Genomic DNA, 26,744 nt, shown 5'->3' with positions numbered 1-26,744 from the left:
TGTTTGGCTTTGTTTAGAAGTTGATGGGATGTCCCCTGGATAATTATATTAGCATGTAACTGAAACAGTCAATTAATCAGTTAGTTGATCACAAGAAAATTAATCAGCAACAACACTGATAATCCATTATTATTTCACCAGAAAAAATAATATGCAGAGACAGATAAAATAACATGCAGATTAATCAGTAATGAAAATAATCATTAATTTTAGTCCTGCTTTAACTGGAACTGGACTGAGGAACCAGGCAAATTAAGCCAGAGGATACACAAATATGTGGCCCAAATGTTTGCCAGAATAATTTTTTTTTCAACCTGATAAGGATATTACAGTTCATCCTGAGTGGAATATAAACTTCTGAACCAAACTTCAAAGCCATATCAATCCAATAGTTGAGAGTCTGGACCATGCCTAAAAATGCCAAAAATTTGTTGCTTTGATATTCTCAAATGTGAAGCTCTAGGTTTTGGGGTTTTGTTTTTTTTTCTGTTTTATATGAGTGCAAATTAAATATATTTGGGTTTTGGACAAAACAAGCATTTTAGAGACGGTGCTTTGGGCTGCGAAAGGGATTTTTTTCACTGACATTTTATAGACTTAATTGAATAACTGAATAATGAAAACTAATCACCAGATTAATTGACAACAAACACAAATATTGCAGCTGGTAAACTGATTGCTGATGTCATATTAATAATCTGTTGTATGTGTTTGTGTGTTTAGATGTTGTTGTTCCCTGGCCAGCCTCCATCGCAGTCCGGTCGTTACTCTGTCTCCATGAGCGGAGAGCTGACCATCACTGACGTCCACCCCGAGGACTCTGGTTTCTACATCTGCCAGGCCATCAGTGTAGCAGGAAGTGTGTTGACTAAGGCGCTGCTTGAGGTGGAGGGAGGTGAGACTCCAGTCCACAGTCACGTTTGAACCTGGGAGAGAATTATTCTTTATTCTGTACCATCAGCTAATGAGGGGAAAACATATTAATTACTTAGTAGGTGCACAGCAATAAGGCTCATAAAGACCCAGAAAGAAGAGACCCTGTGCTGGATGAACAATGAATTTCAGGCTTAATGTTCTCTCTCAGGGAGCTTGTAAGCTTTTTTTTGTTTTGCTCTTTATGCAGCCTTTGTTTTCTGCCGACTAAGCATCTGAATATTCTCACCCTTTGCACTCTAATGGCTGGCAACTTTATGATCTCATTTTCTATAGGCCTCTTGTATGCCTTGCAGATATGTCTTTCTCCACTTTTCTTCACTGTATGGCTAAGTGGAAGAGAGGAGGCACCCCTATCATAATATTCTGCTTCCTCTCCTCTCTAATCGGCAGGCCCTTCAGGTCGTGTACCGCCGATCATTCGCCAAGGCCCGTCCAATCAGACCGTGTCTCAGGGTGCTACAGCGCAACTGCACTGCCGTGTAATTGGAGGGCCCTCAGTCAAGATTTCATGGGAGAAAGATGGAGAGAGACTTCAGGGAAATAAACCTCGACTGACCTTGATGGATAATGGCACTTTGCAAATCACAGACATAAAGGTGTGTGTGTGGGTGGGTTTGTGTTGAGTGAGTATAATTTATTGGCGAGGGCATGAAAAGGATAAGTTTCCTTAAACTGAAGGAAAAACTGACAGTGACTGATGGAAATGACAAAAAAACTATGGAGAATAGTGTTTACTTTCTGTCTGATCTCTGACCCTCTTTTACTTTCTCCACACCCCACATGACAATTTTTTTTTTTTCTTTCTCATTTCTATTATAAATTCAGCTTTCGTTTGTAAAATTAAGGTGAGACTGAGTTTCAAAGACTGATCTCTCCAAGGCAGAGCATATCTCTCCAGCACAATTATGTGCTCATGCGGTGTGTAATTGTAATGTTAATGAAGGTGCTTGTTTGTAAATGCTAATGTGTTCTGCTTTGATGGAAGAGCAGTCAGCAGCCCCTTTGTGCTATAACCCCACCTGGAGGTCAGTGGGTGCACACAGGACGAAGCAAAAGCAGCATCGTTTTCGTTAATTGACTGGCCATAGATGATGAATTGTTTAACCGCATTTTAATTAAATCTGCTGGCCGGACTATGCTTATTCACTTCCCTCGTTCATCCTGTTTCCCAGCAGTGGTGCTCAGCAAACTTGGAGCATTAAGATTTGGTCCAGTGCACCACTGAGGCGGGGGAAATCTGCCATGCCAATGTGCTCAATGGAACAGAAGACATGCATTAGTGTGGCATCAAGGGGATGACAAGGGGGGAAAAAAAGAGAGGAAATGGAGATGACGAGTGAGGGACTAAAAATATTTACCCTGCTGATGCCCCTACCCTCCATCAATATTTCAGCAGTAGCTGGAGTCATTTAAGGAAGTTCACCTGCCCACACGCTGTGCTGTCTGTCAGCCAGAGGTCAACACTGCAGTGGATGATCTCATATGGTCTGATGATAGTTCCAGCAGACTGGCTCTCAGCCAGGACAGGGCTGGAGCAAACACCAAGAGTGTCAGTGAAGCATGTGGGTGCATGCAGTTCATAATGTAAACAGGAGGGTAGGTAGAGTGTGGCGCGGTGCCTTGTGGTTTGTAGAAGTGTAGTTCTTAGAGCTCCTGAGGCTGACGTGAGTACTACTGAGGGGAAATATTGTATATAATGCATGGATTGCATTTGATTTTAAGGATGATGGCAAATCAGACAGCAGTGACTGAAAAAGTATTTAGATCCTTTGCTTAAAGCTGCTATAGTCAATATTTTTACATTAACGTTAGAAAAAATTACTTTGTATATGTGAATGTTGTCACCACAGAGAATTATCGCCTGACTCTGTGGTTCCCCTTAGTACTGTTAAGTGTTTCAGCATCTTTTTTTAGCTCAGTGTTTTTTCGGTTTTCTGTCCCGTGACTTTTTTGGTTTAGTTCCGCTGCTCTCATGCTCTGTTTCCTGATGCAGAAGCTAGACATTTGGTAGAGACCAAAACAAGAGCATGTTGTCCAGGTGGCACAGGACTCTGAAGGATGATAATCTTGCTCTGCATCTGTTTTTTAACATGTTCACCATATTGACTGCTAAATAAATTAAATTATATATACAGAGAAGGTAAGCTGAACATGTCAAATGTATCTTACAGGGAAGCAAACATTTCAACAAACATGAAGTATAAAGTTTCCAATAAATTAATAAAGATTTCATACTTTTTTAAATTGAGCTTCTCTGTCCCATTTTCCCACTTACTTGTACAAAATGACATACAGTACATGTTTGTCCTGGTTGAGGTGAAGCTAGTTTTAACTATAATTAACTACATGTATATATCATTGGGTAATTTATTCTATATTCTTCAACATGTTTTGTACAGTATTTACAGTTTTAATCTGTAATGAAATTTGTGACTGTTGCTGTTGGGTTAAATATACAGCATTACCCGCTGTGCAGTGGAGTAGCTCAAAATTGTATTTATGTGTAGTACTCAGAGTAAATGTACACTGCCACGCAAATCGAGAGTCTAATAAGTAATAACATGATTTTGCTCTAAACATTCTTTCAGTCATCTACATAGATCCCAAAACAGCCTTCAAAAATTAAAAACTGCTTCAAAAATGTCTGCTGCTTGACAGGACTCGGACTCGGGGATGTACACATGCATCGTATCCAGCGCCACAGGGGAGACGAGCTGGAGTGGGATGTTGACTGTCAGAGGTACTCACACCAAAACTCTCCACACTCTGTCTCTCTGTTACACTTCACACTCTGTCACTCTTACACTGCACCTCCTGTGCTCAAGAAGCTACGCACTCATGTAGCCAAAGTCCTTCACAAGACCACACAGAACAAAATCCACTCCAGTTTCAGCGTTGGCCCCACTGTTGTATTTTAACAGCTCTGTTTTCTCGTTTTCTGTAACAGAAGATGGAGTTCCTCCAGTATCCAGGGCTTCTGAGTTCATTCAGCTTCCAGGGCCTCCGCAGAAACCTGTAGTGACTGAGGTGACCAAAAACACCGTCACCCTCACCTGGCAGTCCAACCCACATGAAGGCGGGGCCGCTGTCACCTCCTACATTATCGAAGCTTTCAGGTATGCAGTGACACACATATTCTTATTCCTATTACTATACTCAAGTCGAGTACCATTTTTCAAAGTATAACTGATTTGAAAATATTTCCAGTGATTTTGAGTTTGTAGATATAATGAAGGTCGAACGGCATATTGTAAAATGCTGACAATTATATATATATTTATTCATATGCGAGCCTGGTTGCCCATTTAATGTCTGAAACAGAGTCAGAAAAACTGTGTTGTCTTTCACAAGGCAATGGAAATGCTCAGTAGACATACAGTAAAAACATACAGATTGACTTCAAATATATGCACAGAGTTAATAGTGAATGATGGTATGGCTGTATAGGGAGTGGCGAAGTGCAAATACAGCATGTGCATTTGTTAGAGCACAAGTCCTTCACTGCTTGTTTGTCAATGAATAATTTGAATGATAGTGTTAATAGTAAGCTTTATTTATAGAGCATCTGTTCTAACAATGTTACAAGTTTGCTGCACAAGTGAAAAAAGTAAGTATGAGTAGAAACATCAGCAACGATAAACTCGCATGATAAGAATACATAAAATGAGGGAAGTGAAGATACAATAAAGCACAATACAATACAATAAAGTATAGATATATGTTTTAAAAGTAAAAGCAGGTTATTCCAGAGTCACAGAGGACCTCAGGTTATGAACAAGCCTATATGGGGGTCAAAAGGTCACTAATGTAAGATGCCGCAAGACCATGAAAAGCTTTATAATACTATATAATATGCTACAATTTTTCTACGGGATATCTTATTCACAAATAAATTGTCTTTTAGATGTGAAATTGGTTTTTTAGCCGTCTGGTTGTTTTGCTACTTTGCTAGCCATGGAAGCGTAAAAAATACATTAATTTTTCTTTTTTATTTATGTAACTTTTACCAAATTTTACTGCAGCCTGAGATAAAGTTCAGCACAGACAGCCTCCGCTTAATTTTCCACCCCCTTGATGAAGGTCTCACTATCTGTAGCTATTTCAACTGTATCCACACTCTCTCAGTTTTATTTGTTAGTTCAGACTATTCCCGGATAATGAAGTCTCCTTCATTTAGAGTCATTAGAGTTCGGGAATGACTCATCTCCGCCTGAGGGAGAGACAGTTCTGTTAAGTGACGTCCTGAAGTGAAACCGTGACACTCACTGCATCAGTGTTTAGCTGTGGGATCCCGAGGAGAGCCATAGCAGCTCTAACAACCAACCAGAGGCTTTAGTGAGACAGACAATGAGTGAAAGAGGAGACAATTACTGCAGTGGTCAGCTCAGCAGCTCTGTCCTGTCCTGGGGCAATTGAAGGAAGGAATGCCAGCCCAGTTGGAGAGTTCACTCATTACAGAAGCAGGAGAGAGGGTGCAGACCAAGTGTATAGAAACAAAAACACACAAAAGTCTAGTGAGCTCTGTGTGGGGAGAAAGCTCAGTGTGGTAGTCTTACATGCACAGCTGATGATCATGATCCGCTTGCTGTTGCACGCTCCACCACCGACAAATTGATTGCAAATGTTTGTTTTCGGGCATCAGCAGCAAGAAAGAAAGAAATATAAACCAATGTTTTTCTGTAATAGTATCTCTTCCTGTATACAGAACATAATACGTAAATTTCTCTTTTTGATTTAAAAGAAAAGAAATCTTGATGGAGGATTTATGTAAAAGTTGCCACTGCAGCTTGCACTCCAAAACTACATTTGTAGCTTTTAAAAAAAAAGCAAGACGACTCTATTTACAAAACCATTTCTCCAGAGAACATTTGGTGAGAAAGGTTGTGGAGGAGAAAACATAGATGATAGGAAAATGCTGTGGCCTGCTTGTTGTAATTACTTCACCATTTTCTTCTCCATGGAGTTTATGAAAATGTTAAATTGTGCTCATGCTGTTTGATAGTCCCCGTCCCTGCACAGCATCGGGCTGTTTATCCTTGCTGGACTCATTCAGAAGCCGTCAATATAACCTGCTGCTATAAAAAGAAGGAGAACTTGTCATTGTTCTGTCTGCAAGCTGAGACTGACCATGTCCAACAAACTGCTAAGATGTATGGCAATGTGTTTTCTATTGTTGTTAGATTCCCTTGCATTTCTGACTGTTCTGGTTATTTAAAGGAGCTGTGCGACATTTTTTTGCTCACTTTCTTGCCGAGTAGATGAGAAGATTGATATCTGTTCGTTCAATGAGAAGCTACACCCAGGTGATGGTTAGCGTAGCATAAACACTGAGTGAAACCACAAATTTTCATTCTTACACTTCAGTTTTTGTACAGATCAAATGAACACGATTGAACATCAATCAGTGAGCTTTAAAAAAAAAAACTGGCAGGCAGATTTAGTTACTTTTGGACAGAGTCCGGCTAACTGTTTCCCTCCGCCTCCAGTCTCTATGCTAAACTAAGCTAACTGTTTGTAGTGTCATAGTTATTAGCTTACAGATTTATCTAACTCTCAGCAAGAAAGCCAATAATCGTATAAAAAGTATATATGTATAATATGAAATGAGTGTATTTGCCAAAAGTATTGTTTAAAGATCCTAAATAATGTTGAAACAATGAATTGATTAGGCAACTAGTCAAACGATGCAAAAAATGATTGCCAGCAATTTTAATTATCAGTTAAAATAATTTATTAGGAAAAAATATCAATAATGTTTGTGAGGCTTGGCTGTTTTCCTGTTTTAAAAAATATATCATTTTAATTGACATGAAAATGTAATATATCTAGGATTGGACTCCTGGTTGACCTTTTGCTGTGGGAAATTGCGATGGGCATTTTTCACCACTGACCAAATAATTTATCAAATAATTGAAAAAAAAATAACTTAATTATTAGTGCAAATAACCTTTAGTTGCAGCCCTAACCCCAATTTATTTATCAGCTTAGCTTGAGATATCACACTTTGTTTCTCATAGTCACAAAGTTTAAAAAAAAAATGTTTTTGAGACTTAATAAATGTGACGACTGTCGCTGTGACTGCCATATTGCCTATGTCTTGCCCAGCATGTAAAATTCAGATCTCTCTTTCTGACATTGTCTGTTCCACTTTCATCTATCTGTGCTATCAGTTTATCAGCAGTGGGCTAAGAGTTGTGATCAAACCTATTACCTTGTTATCTCAAAATTACATGATAATGAAGCTGTGCTTTCAAGATAACAGGAGTGAAAGAAGGAGGGCAGCACGTTTGCCTATTGAGAAAGCACTTATAGACTGACTGTCAGCTGTGTGTTTGATTAGCAGTGTCATTTTAAAGGCAGCAAACACCCTCCAGATAAAGATCTTTACCTTCAAGTGTGACACCATTATCGGACCTTCTCAAAACCCTTCAAACATTAAGTCATGATCAAAGTTGCTCGTTAAAACAGAAAATAAATAAATTGATATTTTGATATAATGAAATATTTTCATTGTCTTGTTTCTTACGACAAAATGTCACTTATTTTCCTGCAGCCAGTCAGTGGGCAGCACCTGGCAAACGGTGGCGGACCATGTGAAGCAGGAGAGGCACACAGTTGTCGGACTCTTCCCCAACACTGTTTATCTCTTTATTGTCCGAGCAGTCAACTCTTATGGCCTCAGTGACCCCAGCCCGATCTCTGAGCCTGTCAGGACGCAGGGTGAGTTACATAAGCAAAGATAATCCTTCCCTTCTGTATTATATGAGTCCTACTGTGCAATCTTGATTTCAGTTTCTATTTTTACAGAAAGAAATTAGAGATACTGAATATAGTGCTGAGGCAAAGATAATGTGCTACATGGGTTAGAAAAACTTGTTTCGCATGTGCAGTCTCAAAACATATTGCTTGCTCAGTGTGATGCTCGTCTGCCCTGAGCAATGTTGAACTTCATCAAAAAGCTTTTCCTTTTCTTTTTTTTTTTCTTTTTTTTTTTGCGGGATAGCTTCAGTTCAGCTGTTTAATCGGCCCGGACTGAACAGGTTGCTTTGTTGTTTCAGATGGGAGTCCTACAGAACAGGGTGTGGACCACAGACAGGTGCAGAGAGAGTTAGGAGAGGTGTCTGTCTACCTGCAGAAGCCTGTGGTTCTCTCTCCTACCAGTGCCAGGATTTCTTGGACTGTGAGTTGAATACTTGGCTGATGAAAAAGCCCAAACATTAACTTCAAAAACTCCTCCAAACATGACTTGTCACAAACAGATTAACTTGAAGTACAAACACAGCCAGTTCCACCTTTGATTACTGATTTAAATGTGAAATGTGTTTTTGTATTTTTTTCTGTCTTGCCAACATTTATCAGGTCGCCCGTCAGTCTCGGTATGTCCAGGGTTACCGTATATTCTACCGGACTATCGGCAATTCCTGGTTGGTCCAGGATGTGGAGGACACGTCTGACCACAGTACCATCTTATTAGATCTGCATAGCAGTACAGAGTATGAGGTCAAGATACGCCCTTACTTCAATGAGCTACAGGGACATGACAGCCTAATGGTTCTGCTGCGTACCCCTGAGGAGGGTAAGAAAAGCTTATCAATTACTTTGTCATTAGCTCAGAAATGTAGAAATTTTCCTTTGGTAATTAAGAACTCTATTAAAGGGATTCAAGTTTTCAGACTGACTGGGTAAAATGTGTAACAGATAAATAGATGCCTTTGACATAGACCTGCACTCTGCACTCTATGGTAAAACGTACTAGCATATGAAATGTATTATTACAGCTGTCTATTGACTTTTTGTTAATGATTACCTTGAAATATATAAATTCACAATTTACTACATTTAAATATGTGATTCAAGAGTATAACTACACCAAAAAATTAAATCCACTAGCTAAGATGGTGGCTACTGCTACTCTGCTAAGCTAGGCTAGTTAGCCTCACTTTTAGCGTATAACAGACCACATTACCAAGAAGTTAGCTCATCAAAATGTATATATTTCAATGCCAACCTTAAACTTTGAGTTTTTTGTGAATAATTCTCTCTCAAGGAATTTAAGCCTTAAATAATAACAATGAGAAAAATAAAATATTTTTAAGTAGAGTTAAATGAAATTCTAAATAATAACTTCCTATTCATTTCCTGGAAATAACTACACAATTTGGTACATAATAGAGAGACAATGTTCAGTGAGTACACTTGTTTCCAATAATAAACAAGAAAATAAGTATTTATTTTGGTTTAAATGAAACTTCTTTTTTAACTTCATTTCCATTTTCTCGAAAAGGAAATTGTGCCAAATCACCAAATCATTCATTTGGGAAACGTCTTGGAAATTATTCAGATATTACTCACCTGTAAAACAGAGCATTATCTAGTCGTAATATATTGATATTTATTAATAATAATAATACTAATATAATTGTTCTTCTTTTCTCTTTCTCCAGTTTCAAGTGCTCCTCCACAGGCTGTATCAGTGGTGCAGCTCACCAACAGCTCAAGTATTAGCGTGTCCTGGGAGCCTCCACCTCATAATATTCAGAGTGGCATCATTCGAGAGTACAAGGTGAGACGACAGCTATCAGGCACATAATGACACCAGACTCCTGAGATGAGTGTTTATTCTCTGATGCGTATTTCTTCCTTTAGAACCAGTGACGCAGCTGTAGGCTGCAAAAATATAAGTGGGACAAATTGTTCTTTTAATCTATGGTGTTTGTATTTTTACGCAGTAATTACTCTGTGTTGCTCAAATTTGTTATTTTGATGAAAAACACTGTTTTTAATTAACAATTAGTAATTACTCATCACCTCTTATCTGCTGCCAGGACAAGAGCTGCTGCCACCAAGAGAGACAGAATTTTGTCATCAGATTCTCGGCTGAGCGCTGACTGTCTCTGTCATCTGTTTGCTCTGTGAAAAAACACTCATTTCTGATTATCTGTCTCTTAGCTTGAGCACAACACTGATTACTAATCATCAGGCTGCTATTCTTGGGAAGAAAAAACACCAGAATCGAACACGCAGTTCTATTGTTTTGTTTTTTCTTCCCATCTGTGTCTGCATGTTCGGCTCGTCAGCCAAAGGCAGGGATCACACTTAATCCACTTAAACGTTCAATTTTCGTAGAACTACACACAGTATTTTGTGCAAGCCTTCAAAGGCTTAGATGTGAAAAATTAAATGTCGAGTCTGTTGTAAGGTATTACCGGATATGTTTCCATTACGGCTCACCGTTTTCGATTAAAAAAAAGAACTTCACAAAAGACTAATTAAAAAGAAAGTTTACTCATTGTAGATTGTGCCGATTATACCTCAGGTGGAGAGAAGAACATTTACTCAGGAACTGTTGTAAATACTGAGGCACTTCTTCTTCTACACTATATTTTAAATGGAAGTATTCTACTCTTTACACCCCCCTACTGTTCTGGTGTGACCAGTAGTTTATATTGGCTAAGGTTAGCACCCTTAAGATAGATACTACTGAATAACCATTACTGAGTCAAACAAGCTTCCTGAGATCTGCTGAAACTGTCAGTTCATTTAAATCAGGGCTTAAAACATTACTCTTTACTGCAGCTTACCAATATATTACATGCGTAACATCTTTTTAATCTTGTGTCATGTCAGCAGAGACTCAACTACAACAACTACCTCAGCTTACATCTTTTAACCTTTAAGTACTCATCTACCTAGCTTGTTTTTAATGTCTATTATCATTATATATACATATATATATATATACATTTAACTGGAAAAACAATTGGTAATGAGTTACAGGGGCTTGTTTTGAAGTGAGTAAAATTGAGGATGTATGCGAGAATATTTTAACATTATTGTGTTGCTGCTTTTACTTCAGAAATCTGAATATTTCTTCCACTGCAGGGTTATTTAAAATCCAACACGCATCAAGTCACATACCGTATTTGCAACATCAGGATTTTAAATCTGGCTTTCAACTGTCATTGCATTGACATCCCATTCTCTTTCATCTCTGCTGCATCTTTGCTGTCATTCTCCAACTTGTACTACCAGATAAAGCTTCAATGCCAAAAAATGAAAAGTACCCAGTTGGTCTTTTTTATAGTAACAGGACACATCTTATCACAGTGCGTGCAGGATAAATTAACATCTTTATGTGTTTACGTGTTTTAAACTTCACAAGTAAACCCTGTACGTCTGGTGTCAATCAGGTCTGGTGTCTGGGCAGCGACGTGGATCAGGAGAACCAGATAAACCGAACAGTGGATGGAGCGGTTCTGTCCATCCTGCTGACAGGCCTGCTGCCTGATGTCCACTACTCCGTCATGGTGGCTGCTGTGACCAGCCTGGGTGTGGGCGCTCAAAGCCCGCCTGTCAGCCTGCTTCTCAGTGAGTCACTCAAACTGTTACAGCGACTGCAGATAGAGAAATATGGCAAGATGTGCTCTCAGTCGGCTGAGTTTACGCACAGGTGGAATATGTGAATGTCGCTTGTGCTGTGCGAGTGACTTTACGACTGAGGCGTCATCAGCACCGTTGTTTTGAGTGTCAAAATGTAAAATGGGTTCGTCAGGAAGTGAAGCAGAGAAGTTTATTAAAACTGATCAACAACTTTTCAGATAATAGATAATATTTGGAGTATGAGCAGCATTCAATTCCTTTGGCTTTTATCATTTAAAAGTAAAAGATCTTGTTAGTTACATAGTTATCCAGACCGGTAGTGGCCCAGAGGAGGGGTGTTGCTCTTTGTGTTTTATGGGATATTTTCCTTCTCACTTTAGCTTTTACTGCATTCTGTATGGACTAATTTAACATTTGGAGAAACATATTGTTTATTTGCTTTCTTGTTAGATGAAAACATTCATATCACTCATGACTATACAGTAAATATGAAGTTACAGTTAGCAGGCAGTTAGCTTAGCTTAGCTTAGCTTAAAGACTGGAAACAGGGGGAAACGGCTTGTTTGGCTCTGTCCAAAGCTAACAAAATCAAACGCCTCTAAAGCTCACTCATTGAAACCTTATATATTGGTGGTCTAAGCCGTACAGAAACCAAAGTGTAAAACAACAGGTTTAATGGGGGATGTGTGCTGGACGGTGATAACAATTTGCTCCCAGCGAAGAAAAAGTCCAGTACCACTCCCTGTAAAAACACAAGTGAAGGCAGAGCACTGAAATCAAGCTTGTATTGGCTGATTGGCTCCAGCTGTTCCCAATATGCTTTAAAGTGATTGGATCATTCACAGCTATGTAGCTAATCACTCTCATTCAGCTGTACATTACAGACATTATAAAAATCACACATACTGTTACTCTGACTAGCGCACTCATGCCGGCACTGTTTGCTGCTGCAGCTCCCTCCGCTGCTACAACCTGCTCTTTATGTGGTTTATCAAACCACGGGATTCCCATAATGCTTTGTGAATCCTTTTGTATATGTTCTGAAGAAAATGACAAGAGGGGGGTATATTTGTATCTCACCCTGCTACGCTCACTGGATCTTCATCAAGTTAGCTTTAGACACAGGCTAGCTCTCTTCTCCTGTTTCCGGTCTGAATGCTAAGCTAAGCTAACTGGCCACTGGTGACAACTTTGAGAGAGAGATATCAATCTTGTCATCTAACTCTCAGCAAGAAAGTAAATGTTTCCCAAAATGTTGAAATATTCCTTTAAATTGTCACTAGATCGTTGTTGCATAATCTAAAAGATACAGGAGGAAAGACACGAGCTAAAGTCATTTTTTCACAATAAAGATGACAGAGCACAGCTTTCTGCTTTGTCTGTGAATCATGTGGCTGCGCTGACTTGTCTGTTTTTCTGTCAGCTCTCCCACAGGACAAGACTACAACGCCCGTGAAGAAAGGTGGTAATCTCAGCATATCTGAGCAGATCACAAGCGTCGTCCGCCAGCCGGCCTTCATCGCAGGACTGGGCGTGGCCGCGTGGTTGGTGCTGATGGGCTTCAGCGGTTGGCTGTACTGTCGCCACCGCAGGAGGAAGCAGCTGGGACACTATACCACATCCTTCGCGTACACTCCAGCAGGTGAGTGGGAGAAGAAGCTATGACTTGTATCACGACACGTGCAGGGTGTTCAAAGTTTTAAATGGAAGGTTTAAAATCAAATGTGACTTGTTTTTAGAGATTATCCGCACCTCTGTGTATCTTTGATGTCAGATAGGTTGATTCTTAAAGAATGAACTGTAAAAAGTAAAAAAGGTTCAAATGATGCGACCCAGAATGATTTTTAAAGACTGTCAGATGCACTCTGTCACATCTTATTCAGTATGTATCTTTTGTTCATGAAAGAGAGAAGTCACAAAAAAATTAAACCTTCAGCGCTTGTAGAACAAACCATCAGATTTAATTTTCGACAAGTGACAGTGACAAACTTCCTTATGGACGACTGGGGATATCTCCAGCAGCGATGAATGTTTTCAATTTTACTTTGTATTTTGCAAAGCAACGCCTGCACTTTCATCACATGCTCGGTTAATTAAAATGTATTTATCCCCACTGGGCAGTTCTGATGGCAGGAATAAAGCAAAACACTGAAGCATATGTAAACAGTAACCACTACATACAGTTTATTTTAGAATATGCCCTTTGGCACATAAGCACGTAAACACATCAGTTGTTTACTGACATTGAGAGATATTTGTTCATGTTCATAAATACTCAATGGATGGCCCAAGGCCTTAAGAAAAACATATTAAATCAGATTTTTCCATAAATATTTCACAGTGACTATTGCTGCCGTACTAATGACTAAAGATTGTGTTATATCACATTTTAGTATTGATTCTATTATCATGTTAATATAGATGGTATCGATCTCCAGATACAGCAGTAAAAGCAAGAAAGAGCTGCATCAATTCATCAAATGGCATCTGCAATTTTATGTATTGCAGGCATATTTTGTTATATCGATTAAAATCTGCACTCTTGTGTGGGATAAACTGTCAGTCCAAAATTTATTCATCCTTCTGTGAATCTTTTGAAATCAATGTCAAAGGTGTTTCTTTTCTGCTCTAAAACATGATTTAGAACTAAATTCTTCTTCTTCCAGTTGGCTTCGCTCACAGTGAAGGATCTGGCATCATAAATGGAGGGTAAGATGAAGATCAGGATTTCATTTAGATAATATTTGCCACTGTGCGTTTTATGTAAAAAGCAGTGATATAATCTCACCTCTCTTTCCAGGCCAGGCTTGTTGGGATCAAATATGGGTAACTACCCCTGGCTGGCCGACTCTTGGCCCACTCCAAACCTCACTCATAACAGCAAAGACTCAGTCAACTGCTGCTCTGGCAAACTGGACTCAGACAGATATTATAACAGTAAGAGCTCCCTGACTCTGAGTTGTTGATGAAATAGCATATTTTAGAATACTGAATAATAATGTAACACAGTCTTTTGCTGTTCAGCAGTTGGTATCATCAACTACCCGAACCAGTCAGAGAAACGCAGCACGGCGTCCAACGACAGTCCCATCTACAGCACCATCAACACAGTTGCTGAGGACGACCTGCTGGCATACTACGACACCTACTCCAGCACGTCCTACAACCAGGGTCCAGACCCGTACAGCAGCAACCCAGGGCTCTCAAACAGTGGGCTCGTGGGTCTGGAGCAGGACCTGGACCAGTGGACCATCCAGTCTGGTCAGTCTGGGTCTGAATATGCCAAGCTCCAGTACACCAAGAAAAGCAACGGTAAGGGGTAGTATACTACCTATGTAGTACATTTTATTTTTCAAGACAAAAGGGTCATTCACCTGATCTGAAACAGCTGGATTATGTAGGAGTATTGTTACCATTGTTACCTGTAGTTTAGTGTACATTGTACACACCATAGTATTTAAAACAATGGTTTTACGTTTGATGCATGTTGATACAGTTTGTATGGTTGGCTGCCAAACGTTGTTATGGCTTTGGTTAAATTCAAAGATTGCTGCTCCAGGAATAAAAAAAAAGTTACAGTGCAATACTTTGACCAGCATCGATTCATAAAGACATACAGCTTGTATGCCTCCTCCCACCTGTGCATTTTCATCATTGTCAAAACAAAATACAAATAATTACAAAAAATACTTCACACCAAGATGCCACAAACCCCAGCATTAAACAGACGAATTACACATCTACAAGATAAAAGCTGAGGACACAGATAAAGGAAAGCACTCACCTGCCCATTTAGATTTTTCACACAAGAAAAAAAAATTGATGTGAAACATCTAAAAATGCAGGTGACAAAGGTGGCATGTTAAAAACGATGGAAACAGATTCTTACAATTAACAGAAACACCAGCAAGGTCCAAACAACACAATCGGGAACTGGCAGGCAGAAAACAGGCACATGGCACAAAGACAAGCTGGCAGAGAACAACTGGAAACGAACCAGTATATATACTAGGAAGCGAATGAGGAAATGGGGGACAGGTGAGCAGGTGGTGGGAGGAGGGTCAGGTCAGATCATTCTAAGGGCAGGAAAGGCGGGCAGATGGGAATGGCAGGGTCTGAGACCACAGCAGAATTAGAACATGTATGCACAAACAACTGGACTGACTGAATGAAAGGATGAATGAGCAGAATGAAACTCAAAACCATGGCACATTTGAAGGTATCAAAACTTCCAGCTGCTCTCAGGGCGTAATCAAATACAATGATGTCAAAGTTACAGATTACAAATTAAGAGTTATTGTGGTCTCTTTAGTTATACAATCTGTTTCACACTGTTGAGGATATTTGCATGGCATCAATTGATGAAAACATAACGATTCAAAAAATTGATAACTTTTTGGGAAATGTATTTATTTAATTTTATTCTTGAAAAATCCTAAATATGTTTGTCATTTTATATCGCTCTGTGTTTCTTCTTAGTCTTGTCTCAATGCCTTTTTCTGTTGAAAGGTGCTGAACTAATAAACATGCCTTGATTTTAGTGGTAACATACAGTGAATAGTAATCTAAAAGAATGGAAAGACTAAGTGCTTAAGCAGGTTCACATGCAATTATTCTAGGGAACCTGAAGGTGCTTCTTGAAGATGAAAAATTGTTTGTTTTTACTGACTAAAAAGAGCTATCTATCAGGCACTTATTGGCAAAGCCATGAGGAGAAGTGTTTTAAAAGCCTGAAAGAGGTTGAGCACATTTATTACTTAACAACGGCCATCGCTTTCAAGCTCAGGGGTCAGGGTGGAGACGAAAAAAAAAAAAAAAACTCCACTATATGACACACTGTGTTTGTCTTTATAGACAAACTGGTAAAGCAGAAGTCCACTGGATCCTCGTCCAAGTCGCCTCCTCTCACCTGGGTGGATGTTCTGTCCCTCCCTCTTCCTGCCAAAGACAAGGGTCATACAAAGGCAGACAAACGAAAGGAGCAGCACAGGTGAGGCTTGTCACTACAATCTGAGCTCTACATCAAGGGCCCTTTTTCCCCTCCTCCAAGAGCTTTTTGTACTGCCTAATATTCATTCAGTCAGTTTATTATTAGCATCAAGGCCTCTGACTTCACCTACATGACAGAGAGAGTTAAGGAAGATGAATATCAAACCTGCCCTGTAACTCTGCCAAGGCTGTCAAACAAAACTTGAGTGAAGTTTTGAGTCTGGTGAGTTTTCGAATTAACAGCAGTTGAGTCCGCAGGCATTGAGTCGATTGGGCTTGGGGGTTATGGAGGGGAGCGTCTCCTCTAACAGGTTCTGACAGATTAGATTGTGGACATAACAGGGTGGGATCGGAGGGCTGTTCTGACTGTGCCGTGTCGTTTGTAATAACATTAGCCGCCATCTGACAGTCTGGATTAGTACTTTTCCATTTCCAATGACACATCCGTGATTAAATTAGCCCCGACAGCACTGAAGTGACAACAGAAAGCACAGAGGTGGTTCTCATCTTCTGAAAGTCTGCTTTTTTTTCCTTTTTTTTTTTTTTTTAAATCATATTTAATATTTTTAGCCATGTTAGGTATGTCTCTGTGGACGGCAGTGATGATTTGTCTGTCCACACTGAAAGACTGAAATATCTGTAACTGTCATAATTTGCTCATTGGGGTCCACAGTGGGTGAATCTTACTCACCTGTGTGAGCTCCTTTTTCAGGAGGTTAACAATTGTGTTTTTTTAATTTTTTCATGAAATGTCTCAACAACTGCCGTGAAATTTGGTACACACATTCACTTCCCCCTCAGGCCAATTTATAATCTCTTTGGTGAAGCCCTAATTAGCACCTATTTAGCACCTTCATCAATGTCACTTTAAATTTGTCCAATACTTATTATGATCAAACACCTCCAAACCAATTGACTTTATGATTCAGATCTAGTGCTACTTATCAAATGTTAGCACACTAAACTAAGGTAGTGAACGGGGTACAACAGCATTATACCTGCTAAACATCAGCTTGTTGGCATTGTCATTGCGAGTATGTTAGCATGCTGATGTTAGCATTTAGCTCTGCCGAAGTACAGCCTCACAGAGCTGTTAGCCTGGCTGTAGACTCTTAGTCCTGTTCTTGAATGATGTTTCTGCTTGAATTAATGCAGGTGTTATCATTTTATGTTTGCCAGTAGGTTTCACGTGTTCAGTGTTTCCCTCAGAGACACACACTCACGCTGCCGTTACTCACTGTCCGTCCTTTAGCTCTGAGGAGGAGGATGACGACTGGTGTCCTCCGCTGCCTGCCAGAACCTACCTGATGGACACATCCAGGGAGGAAGTGTCCAGCCTGCCCTCCAAACCAGACGCAGCAACACTGCTGACATCCCCCCAGCGAGACACACACAAGCCCAGCGGCAGCCCGCGGCTACAGCACTTTGACCTCTTGGCCCGTCACCACTCGAGTTCCCAGGTCTCCCAGTCCAACCCAGATCTGTTCACCAACACCAAGGCCCGGGATGGCAGTGAGGTGTACCACACCAACCAATGGGCAGACAATTTCAAGGGGGAAAGTCTTGACAAAGGTCAGTTTGAATTCAGTTTAATGTGGTACATCTTTGGAAATTGCTTCCCAAGAGGCAGCGCACAACCACACAGTGTCATGTATAATTTAGTTTATGATATCACCTCACAGAAAGTATTTGTACACGAAAATCATGTCGCATTTATTCAAAGCGCAGCTCAGTGTTCCTTAGTTTCCTCTAAGTGTCCTGAGGATGACATCAGTGTGCTTCTTTGTCAGGACAATCTCCTGCTCCAGCTGGCGAGTCGAACCCCGCAGCCCAGGCACACAGATCCAGGAGTAAGAAGAAAACGCCCAAGGAAGGACAACTCAAGCGAGAGCTACAGAGCCAAGCAGGTATGACACACTGTAACACATCTGACGTTGTGTTTAGGGTAAAAAAAATTAAATGGGGATATTACCTTTCATAAGACTCTTTTGATATCAATCGATGATATCAATCTTCTCTTGTAACTTGCAGCAAAACTGTCAAACTATTCTTTTCCTGTAGTTTTTCTCTCTGTGGTGCATTAATTATCAATGATCAATCATATGCAGAACTCCCCCCTCCACCAGCCCCTCCTTCTACAGACGACTCCCTGCAGCTCTGGGCAGATGTTTTGACCCGCAGCCGAAGGGACAGTGAAAGCAAAGAGGGCAGTGACTCGCCTACTCTCCAGAGGAGGGGAGAACATTTCTCCCAACAAAAGAGAGGAACTACAAAGTGGTTATCACAGGGTTAGTACGATATGTCATATTCACCTCTGTAACATCATTCAGTATCTGTCAACAGACTAAAAAAGATCATCTGTGAAAAAAGAACAATTTCCCTCCCTGCAACACATGCCATCTTGCCTCAACAGCTGGATCTCAAATAGATGTGTATTAATATTATTGTGATGCTTTATATAAATCCCTTTGAGCTTAGAAAGAACCAAATGCCACCAGTGTACGAACGCATATTATCCCGTAGTAATAGCTCTGCTTTTAGTAGCAGGGGGTCTATTTTCAGTCTGCCGCATCACTTAGGATTTAACCTATATAAATACAGCTGTAACTTTGAGTGATTTGTTTGTCATCTGCAGATGAGAATGTAATCCCATATGGACAGTCCAGCTTCCTGCCCAAGGTCCAGATGTCAGGCTACGGGTCCCTGGGTGGAGGAGTCTTTCCGCGACCCTCCACTGCCGGCCGCAGGAGAGATGAGGTTTGTGTAGACATACAGTAGGAACAGCTGAAGAGACACTGTCTGCATGGTGAGGGTCACAGACAGTTCATCAATAAACTGAGAGCAGTTTTAGCAGCTTGTCAACTTCCTTGAGACAGTGAATGGTTTCCTATGGCTTTTGAACAAAGGCCAATATTTAGTTATCCCACACTCAAGAAGAGTTTCCAACTGTCTCCAAGATGAATCTCCTGTCACAAAACAGGGGATTGCAAGATTATTTGGGCTGCTGTTCAAAACTCTCTAAGTTTTCTTGTGTGTGTAAATGTAGAGTATGCACATGAACAAGGGCGGTGTTTTAAAATAGGCACGTATTCTTTAATATATGAAGATGAAATAAATCATTAAAGCAAAGCTGCACTACACCCAAAGTCTGTCTGTTGAAATGAATCTCACTTCCTGTCCGCTTGAAAGATGGTAAAATGCTTGAAATTTGCTCAGTGACAGGAGGAGGAAAGTGTAATGAGCTCGATTTCAAGGAGGCTGGTGACGTAATGTTTTCACAGCTGAAGAAAAGAGGTCAGGATGTCAGTAGAAACCTTACAAGCCAGCTATGCATCCATTTATATGTTGAGTATGTCAGGTATCACTTTAAAGCTCATTTTGAAAGGATGGTTCAGCACCTCTTTTTGAGATATTTGTCACTTTACTGTTTTTTCATTTATGTGAAGAGTTAGTTATACAATAACAACATTTATCAAATAGATACAGTATAATCTCAGCTACACAGGAAAGGAGGATTACTTCTCTACTGCATTAAAGCGTGACCCATATTTAAGCACTGCAATATTATCACTCCAATATTATCACAGACAGTTTTTACTCTTCTCCACTGCATATTGATTTTGGCATACAGTATATGTCAGTTGATAAGTATCAAGAAATTGCAGAACAGAACCATTACATAAGTCAAGTTAATTGCAAATTAAGCATATTAAAGCACGTTTCTGTCCACTACTGTTAAAGTGAATATTAGGAGTTGGTTCATGGAAATAAAAAGCTGGTGGTGCTAATTCTCCAGTCAGCTGCCATTAAACCATTTCAGAAGAAGAGGACACACATGAGACATGACATAATTCATGGTCAAACCCTCAAACGGACAAAACAATGTGGAAAACATGATATGACATTCATGTTTGTTTCATATATTAATTTGAGGAAGGCAGCAATCTCTTCATTGCTCTAGATACATTACGTCTGATGTTTTCGTCTCTCCAGTGGAGCAGAAACTTCAGGGGAAGTTTACTTACATGCTTCATATATGTAATGATTTATTCAACTTTGATATTTCGATTTTTTTTTCAAATTATTGGTGTTTCCACCCAGGTTTTTCATGCAGAAATTGAAAGTGTGCATAAAAGCAGGTGATAGAAAAGCATTGACAAAAACAAAAAAAAAATTTAATTTAAAAAAAGAATCGACCCATATCAGAAATGTGGTAATGCTTTATTTTAAAAGGTCTTGAAATTACAATTTAGTTTGGTACTAATAACAAACAAAAATAACAAAGTTTGACACTGTTATGTTGGTTTGATTTGTTGTGTTGAGTTTATTATTGACGTCCAGATGAATTTCCAGGACAGAAATTTAATTTATACTGCAGTGAATATTTATTAGTCATTCATTTATTATTGGAAACTTAATTCTTAATTTATGCTTGTATGTTTTTCTCTAGAAACATTCCACATGATTACCTCTCCTGTTATTCCCTGAATAAAAGCCTCAAAGTTGAGCTATAAATAACTGGAGGTGCACCAACTGATCACTCTCTATTTGACCTGTTATAAGAACAAAATATGTGGTTCATTCCAGGAAAATTCTTAGAAGATTATTTGGAATAAACTTGAACCTGTAGAATAAAGCATTACCAAAAATGCTGCTGGCTCAGTGTGTGTATATGAATAAAAATATTGATCAGCCTAAAAAACAATCCATCATCGGTCAGGCTCTACACTATTAAACAACCTCCGTGTTTCTGTAGCTAACCTGTGTTTAAATGACGCTGTCAGTAAAGTCACCTGCACCTGTTCAATTACTCTCTGTGTTGTGTGTTTTCTTTCCAGAACCTCATGTAGACGGAAGCTGATCTCCTTTTTACCCTCTGATTTCCTGTGTTTGCAAACCATCACTCTGTTGCCATGGTATCTTATGAAAAGCTGAAGACAAAAGGGAAAGCATCAAGGCTTGCCATCTGCCTTTTCACCAACTATTTGTATTCTTTTTTTTTAAATTTTATTTGAATGATTTAATCTTTATTTTTTGTGATTCCCTTCAACCCTCGTTCATGTATATAGACATCTTTACAATTTTTTAAAAGATGTGTTCAGATATATTACTAAAAATGGATCCGAGGGGGAGCGAAAGTATTGTATTTTTAGGCAATGGGAAGTAAATGTAACTATTACATCATTGTACAGCAGATTATTGAATGTATCTTCTGTTTACTCCTGACCCATGAAACCACGATGTGTGTGTGTGTTTAATGACAGACCAAAAAAGACAAGAGGTAGAAAATTTGTCAATAACCCATCATGTTGGTCTGGGTGTGTGTTTGTGTGTGTGTGTGTGTGTGTGTGTGTGTGTGTGTGTGTGTGTGTGTGTGTGTAGTGTTTGTGTGTGTTACTGTTTTTTATCTCTCATCTCTGTGTGACTGTGTACTGTGGTATCCCTGTAGATCACCAGTGTGTTGTCAAGCTTTTTAAACTGACCAATAAAACATTTGTTACAAAAATGCTTCTGTCCATGTGTAAATTATAATGAATATTACATGAGGATGACTAAAGCATTTTTAGCCATGGCAGTGTCAGAACAGTTTGTCACTCCATCACTTTTGGACTGACATATCTCAAAAATGATTAGTTGGATAACCATGAAATTTATTTCAATCATTCTGTATCTTAATCAGAATGATCTGTAATTATCCAATTTTTTTAATCTACTGCCACCAGCTGACCTAAAGTTCACTGTGGGAAAAAAAAGAATTTGTGCACATGATTCAATATTTCATGCTCGCTAATTAATATTTGTTGCATATGATTTACTTAATTATCCTCTTAATTTAGTATTTTATAATTTGCCTCTGCCTTTGGCATGGCACATTCACTCAGCCAAAAGTTAAAAGTAAGCTAATAAGACATTTATGAACCACTGGAAAACCCTGAGGCTGAGTTTTTACAAACTACACGACATCCGCTCTAAGTTCTTATGGCGAAACCGTCTGTGATCTTGTAAAATACACCTAATGGCTTGCAAAAATAATATGTTGTATTTAACAACCAAAATCTGAAGTGTATCCACATATAGGTCCAAGTTTAAAATAAAACTATTAAATCCAGTCAAAGTGAGTGAAGAGAAGAAGACAAGACTGAAGGTGATAAATTATGTTAAATCAAACTGTTCTCAAACCCAGTGCCATCAGCTGCAGCTGATACTGTGTATTTAGTGCTGATTAGCAAATGTTAGCATGCTAACATAATAAACTAATTTGGTGAACATGGTCAACATTATACCGGCTAAGCATTAGCATGTCAATATTGTCAGTGTGAGCAGTGTTAAGACACTAGCGTTAGCATTTATCACAAAGCGTGGCTATGACTAAGTACCTGCTGCCAACATGAGTTTTAGTTTTGTTATGTAAAATAGAATAAATATTTTAGAATTATGTGTCATTTAGCTCAGGATTTGTTTCACAAAATTTGCAGATATTTGTGATGAGATCAAAGTGAACAACAGCTGTCTGGTCCTCTTTGGTGAAATGAAAGTTGGCATATGTGTGTTGGATAATTCAGATGCCTCTCCAGAACAGGAGCAGCAACAGAACACAAAGACTGAGAGGACAAAAAGAAGACAGAGGAGTGAGCTCAAATTTTTCCATCAGAGCCAAACGTCCCTGAGGTCTGAATGAAGTCAGAGTGTGTTGTCTCATGTTTCCAGTAAAATGACTTCTCTGATACGAGATACTGAGCATGATTTGATGGTTTCTTCAGATAGCAGTATTGTGAGAAGGCATGTTTGTGAATATCGCTTGATGAGGGGAGGTAGCCTTCATCTTACTGTACAATTCTTGAAATTTGACAACTCTGGGATTTGAAAGGCTGTTTTCATGTCTGCACCTTCATCTGCTGAATGTGCCTGGTGTGGAAACTGAGTTGGACTCTACTGCCACTGGCAAACACCCACTGGGTCCCACCATGCCAGGAGGATAATGGTAATCCGATGCAATTTGGAGGGCTTCTACAATTTTATGCTTTTAGGCCTGTAGTGTGGATTATGGTCCCTGAGGTTTACACTACCACCACCACCACCCTCCTGCACGCACTCAGCCTCAGCTCAACCAGCCAGTGTGTTACTGAGGCCACGTCACACATGTCCACAAATGTACTCCACTGGAAATTTTTCCACATCAAACTGTAGATTGCATATTGGACTCCCATACTAGTTGTAATATTGTTCTTACATATCATAAACTCAGATTTAAGGTTAGCAGAGAGTAACTTTCCCCTCTCTGCAGATGAACAGCTTTCTTGTAATGGATATTGGTAGGACCCAGTTGCAGCACCACACACACACACCACAGGTACGATTGGTAATGATCTTTAATTATGAACCAGCAGAGAGAACACACAGGTGGGTATTAGGGGTAGAGGAAGGGGTCCGGGGCTGGAGAGCCGTGGGTCAGGTGAGTGGAGCGAGGTGACTGAGCGCACACACACACACACACACACACACACACACACACACACACGGGAAAGTTCGTGGACCCGAAAGCTGGGGCTGGCGGTGCAGTGCGTTAGGGAGCAGGCTGGAGACGTGGTTGAAGAAGCAGGAGGACCAGAACCAGGTGAGCAGTCAGCGGGGCAGACGAACCAGGCAGGCCGGGTAATCATAGCCAGACGAAGGATCTGGAAACCAGCAGGGAAGAGCTCCCGTTGCGATGCTGGAGATGGAGAACGCCAAACAGCCACAGGGGACAGGCAGACGGGGACCAGGAAGCGCACAGGCAGAACTTGTGGTCGGGGACAGAAGGCTGAGGCTTTTACAGGGGCATAGAGACGGGGCAGGATGGTCAGGGACGAGCAGAGTTAATACAGGGAAGTCAGTCCAGAGAAGAAGTCTTGCATGATACTAAGAACAATCTGGCAAAGAGCGAGTGAACCGGGGATGCATATATCCTGTCCTGATTGGAGATGGAGTGCAGCTGGGGGCAACAGGTGAGGACAGTGAGGCTGATTAGAAGGTGTGGCAGAGTGGAGAGTGAAACAGAGGCAGGGTGAGTGGGAAAACACAGAGGTATAGCAGGCTGTGACATTTCTAGTGTCAAATTCTGCACATACATCATCCTGTACAGAGAAGCTCAAACGTCCAAGTGAGGCAACAAAAAGCAAAACACAGTTTGGAGTGGAGGGGGGCCTCAAAATCTGCATAATATGATGAACTAAATCACAAAAATCATCTACAAGAGTGATTTCCATCCATGGTTACAGTACATGTGCCTCAGGGGGGTAGCTCCGTGTGCAGTTGCAAAGTGGTACATGGAAGATGGTTGAGTAAGTAAACTAATTTTAAAAAAGGTGAAATTATGGGTAATGCTTTATTTTACAGGTCCGTATATTCAAATGTCTAAAATATGATTTTATAAAATGCAGTGGCAAAGAAAAAAGCTTGAAAAAAACCCCTTCAATTTATATACTGCATTCTACATCAGTAAAGGATGACTAAAAAAGGAAAGTTGTATTTGGAGTGAGATAAAAGGACACAGATAACTATCATGTCAGACTGAGCAGGTAAAATCCATAATCAACATTTACAGAACATGAATATATGAATGAGTAGAAATAGTTCTGTGGCAAAAAAAAAAAACTATTCGTGAGAGAAAATCGATACACTTATTCAACCTTTGCTGCAAGACTAAATAAAAGGCACCACCTAGTGGTCGTAACTGAGACAACATGATTCCCAGTGACACCTTGTATTTTATTTATGGTTTTTACTAAATGCTCTTGAACTCAAAAGTGCTGCACTTGGTGTGAAATCAGATGTAAATTAGCAGGAGATACACTGACTGATATCTATAATAAAGAAAAGTAGGGTTACTTCACAAAGGGGACAGAGACATATTGTTTCAGGGTTTAATTTAAAACCATTATTTTAGAACAGCATGAAAAGACAACAGGAAACAACAGATAACTAATAGCGTGTGTCAGCTGGTCAGTTGCATTAATTACGTTAACGATGTCACAGCAGACATTTTGACTGGTCATAGTACATAAAACACAGGTGTTACTGATAACCTGAACGATCTTTGGTTGTGTTCAAGGTCCCAGTGAGCCAGTGGTAAACAAATCCAGCTCTCCAACCAAAATATTTGTCCTCTGAGGTAAGCTGAAGTTTTCACTTTTATAGTTTTAATTAAAATTTTTGCGTTGTTTGTCATAAATCTTTTTTATCCTCTAGATAACAATATACACAATAAAACCAAAACTGCAATAATTGTTGCAGTTTGCCTTGACGTGTGACAGTACACCAGCATGTACGATACCAACACCCTGAAACTGAAGGAGCTACATGGAATTCTGTGAAATTAAACCTGCGCTGCGATAAAGGTTATTGAACATCAACACAAAGTGGTCTGAACAAGGAGACCTAAGTAAAATGAATTCTTTTTAAGCACTGGTCTAAAAGCTTCAGAGGAACTGATATTGTTATTGTAGTACCCTTTTACTGTTCCACACAAGTTTCATCAGACTTTACATACACATACTTTCATTTATTAACTCACTCCTGTTAAAAGAGTTACTTGCATTTTTGCAATACGTGCACCACAACCCTGTACAATTCATGATAGCAATATATGTGAAACTGCAGGTTTGTCCAGCTCTTGTTTGTATGCAATAGCCCAAAGTTTATATTTGTTTAGCTTGATATCTTTTACTTTTGTCTGTATCTGTATTGTCCTGTAGCTTTGTCTGGGCTGTGTATAAGTATATTGAGAATTACTGAGAAATGGGGTCAAGTTCCCTGTATGTGTCACATGTTTGGCCAATAAAGTTCTGATTGATTTCAGCTGAGTAATCAGCGGACATGCCTGGTATTTATGAGCTGATGATGGTTTTAAAGTAAAACTGAAAGCTTAAAGGGGCAAATGTTCCAGACTTTTTTTTGGATTAACTCTGTTCTTGAATGTGCGCTCTTTCCGATTTATTCTCAACTTTTCATAACTGAATATACCAGTAGCTTTGATCATGTTGTTTTCCTCTCTTTAATCTCCTGCTCTCTCTTCAACAAAGATAAATGACTTTTATTGCAGCTTTTTCACCAAAACTGTACAAACCCAGAACTCTATTAGCCACCCACCTACCAGCTCATCATCCTCTGCTCCGTCAGAGTAACCATATGCATTGTGTCCTGTGATTAAATGCTGTTGGCTGTGTTCAAGTTCACCATTATACGTGTTTTATTCTATAAATGTCTGAGCAGTTTTTCATCTGTTAATAAATGAATTCCTCTGGCTGTGCCAATTAAATGAAGGGTACTTAAAAATATGAGACTAAATCTAAAATTGATGGATGAACTCACAATTTGTCTTCTCACAGTTATTATGAGGGATGGAAAGACATTAAAAGCACATTTCTCTGAGTGCAGATCCTTCATCATTTCTACCACAT

At 39.6% G+C, this 26,744-nt stretch overlaps 1 protein-coding gene across 3 annotated transcripts in view; it reads left to right on the top strand.

The window, feature by feature from the left end:
• Positions 1-21,811, top strand: part of LOC111652152 (roundabout homolog 2) — a 51,395-nt gene extending 29,584 nt beyond the window's left edge. The window contains exons 8-26 of one of the 3 annotated variants that reach the window (XM_023402320.2): positions 724-895; positions 1,327-1,532; positions 3,595-3,676; positions 3,884-4,052; positions 7,490-7,656; positions 7,995-8,116; positions 8,296-8,512; positions 9,381-9,499; positions 11,127-11,304; positions 12,740-12,958; positions 13,983-14,025; positions 14,117-14,253; positions 14,344-14,628; positions 16,171-16,306; positions 17,558-17,877; positions 18,096-18,212; positions 18,414-18,593; positions 18,941-19,062; positions 21,144-21,811. In XM_023402320.2, the coding sequence (XP_023258088.1) occupies positions 724-895; positions 1,327-1,532; positions 3,595-3,676; positions 3,884-4,052; positions 7,490-7,656; positions 7,995-8,116; positions 8,296-8,512; positions 9,381-9,499; positions 11,127-11,304; positions 12,740-12,958; positions 13,983-14,025; positions 14,117-14,253; positions 14,344-14,628; positions 16,171-16,306; positions 17,558-17,877; positions 18,096-18,212; positions 18,414-18,593; positions 18,941-19,062; positions 21,144-21,155 (3,003 nt within the window). In that variant the 3' untranslated portion in view covers positions 21,156-21,811. Of the gene's footprint in view, positions 1-723; positions 896-1,326; positions 1,533-3,594; positions 3,677-3,883; positions 4,053-7,489; positions 7,657-7,994; positions 8,117-8,295; positions 8,513-9,380; positions 9,500-11,126; positions 11,305-12,739; positions 12,959-13,982; positions 14,026-14,116; positions 14,254-14,340; positions 14,629-16,170; positions 16,307-17,557; positions 17,878-18,095; positions 18,213-18,413; positions 18,594-18,940; positions 19,063-21,143 lie in introns of all 3 variants that reach the window. The other 2 variants (XM_023402321.2, XM_023402319.2) reach the window with 2 other exon arrangements.
• Positions 21,812-26,744: the final 4,933 nt, after the last annotated feature.

The sequence above is a fragment of the Seriola lalandi genome, unplaced genomic scaffold, assembly GCF_002814215.2.
Source record: "Seriola lalandi dorsalis isolate HSWRI2012SDOR001 ecotype SW California unplaced genomic scaffold, Sedor1 jcf7180002053927, whole genome shotgun sequence".
Taxonomy (NCBI): domain Eukaryota; kingdom Metazoa; phylum Chordata; class Actinopteri; order Carangiformes; family Carangidae; genus Seriola; species Seriola lalandi.
This window is presented reverse-complemented; position numbering and strand designations above follow the sequence as displayed.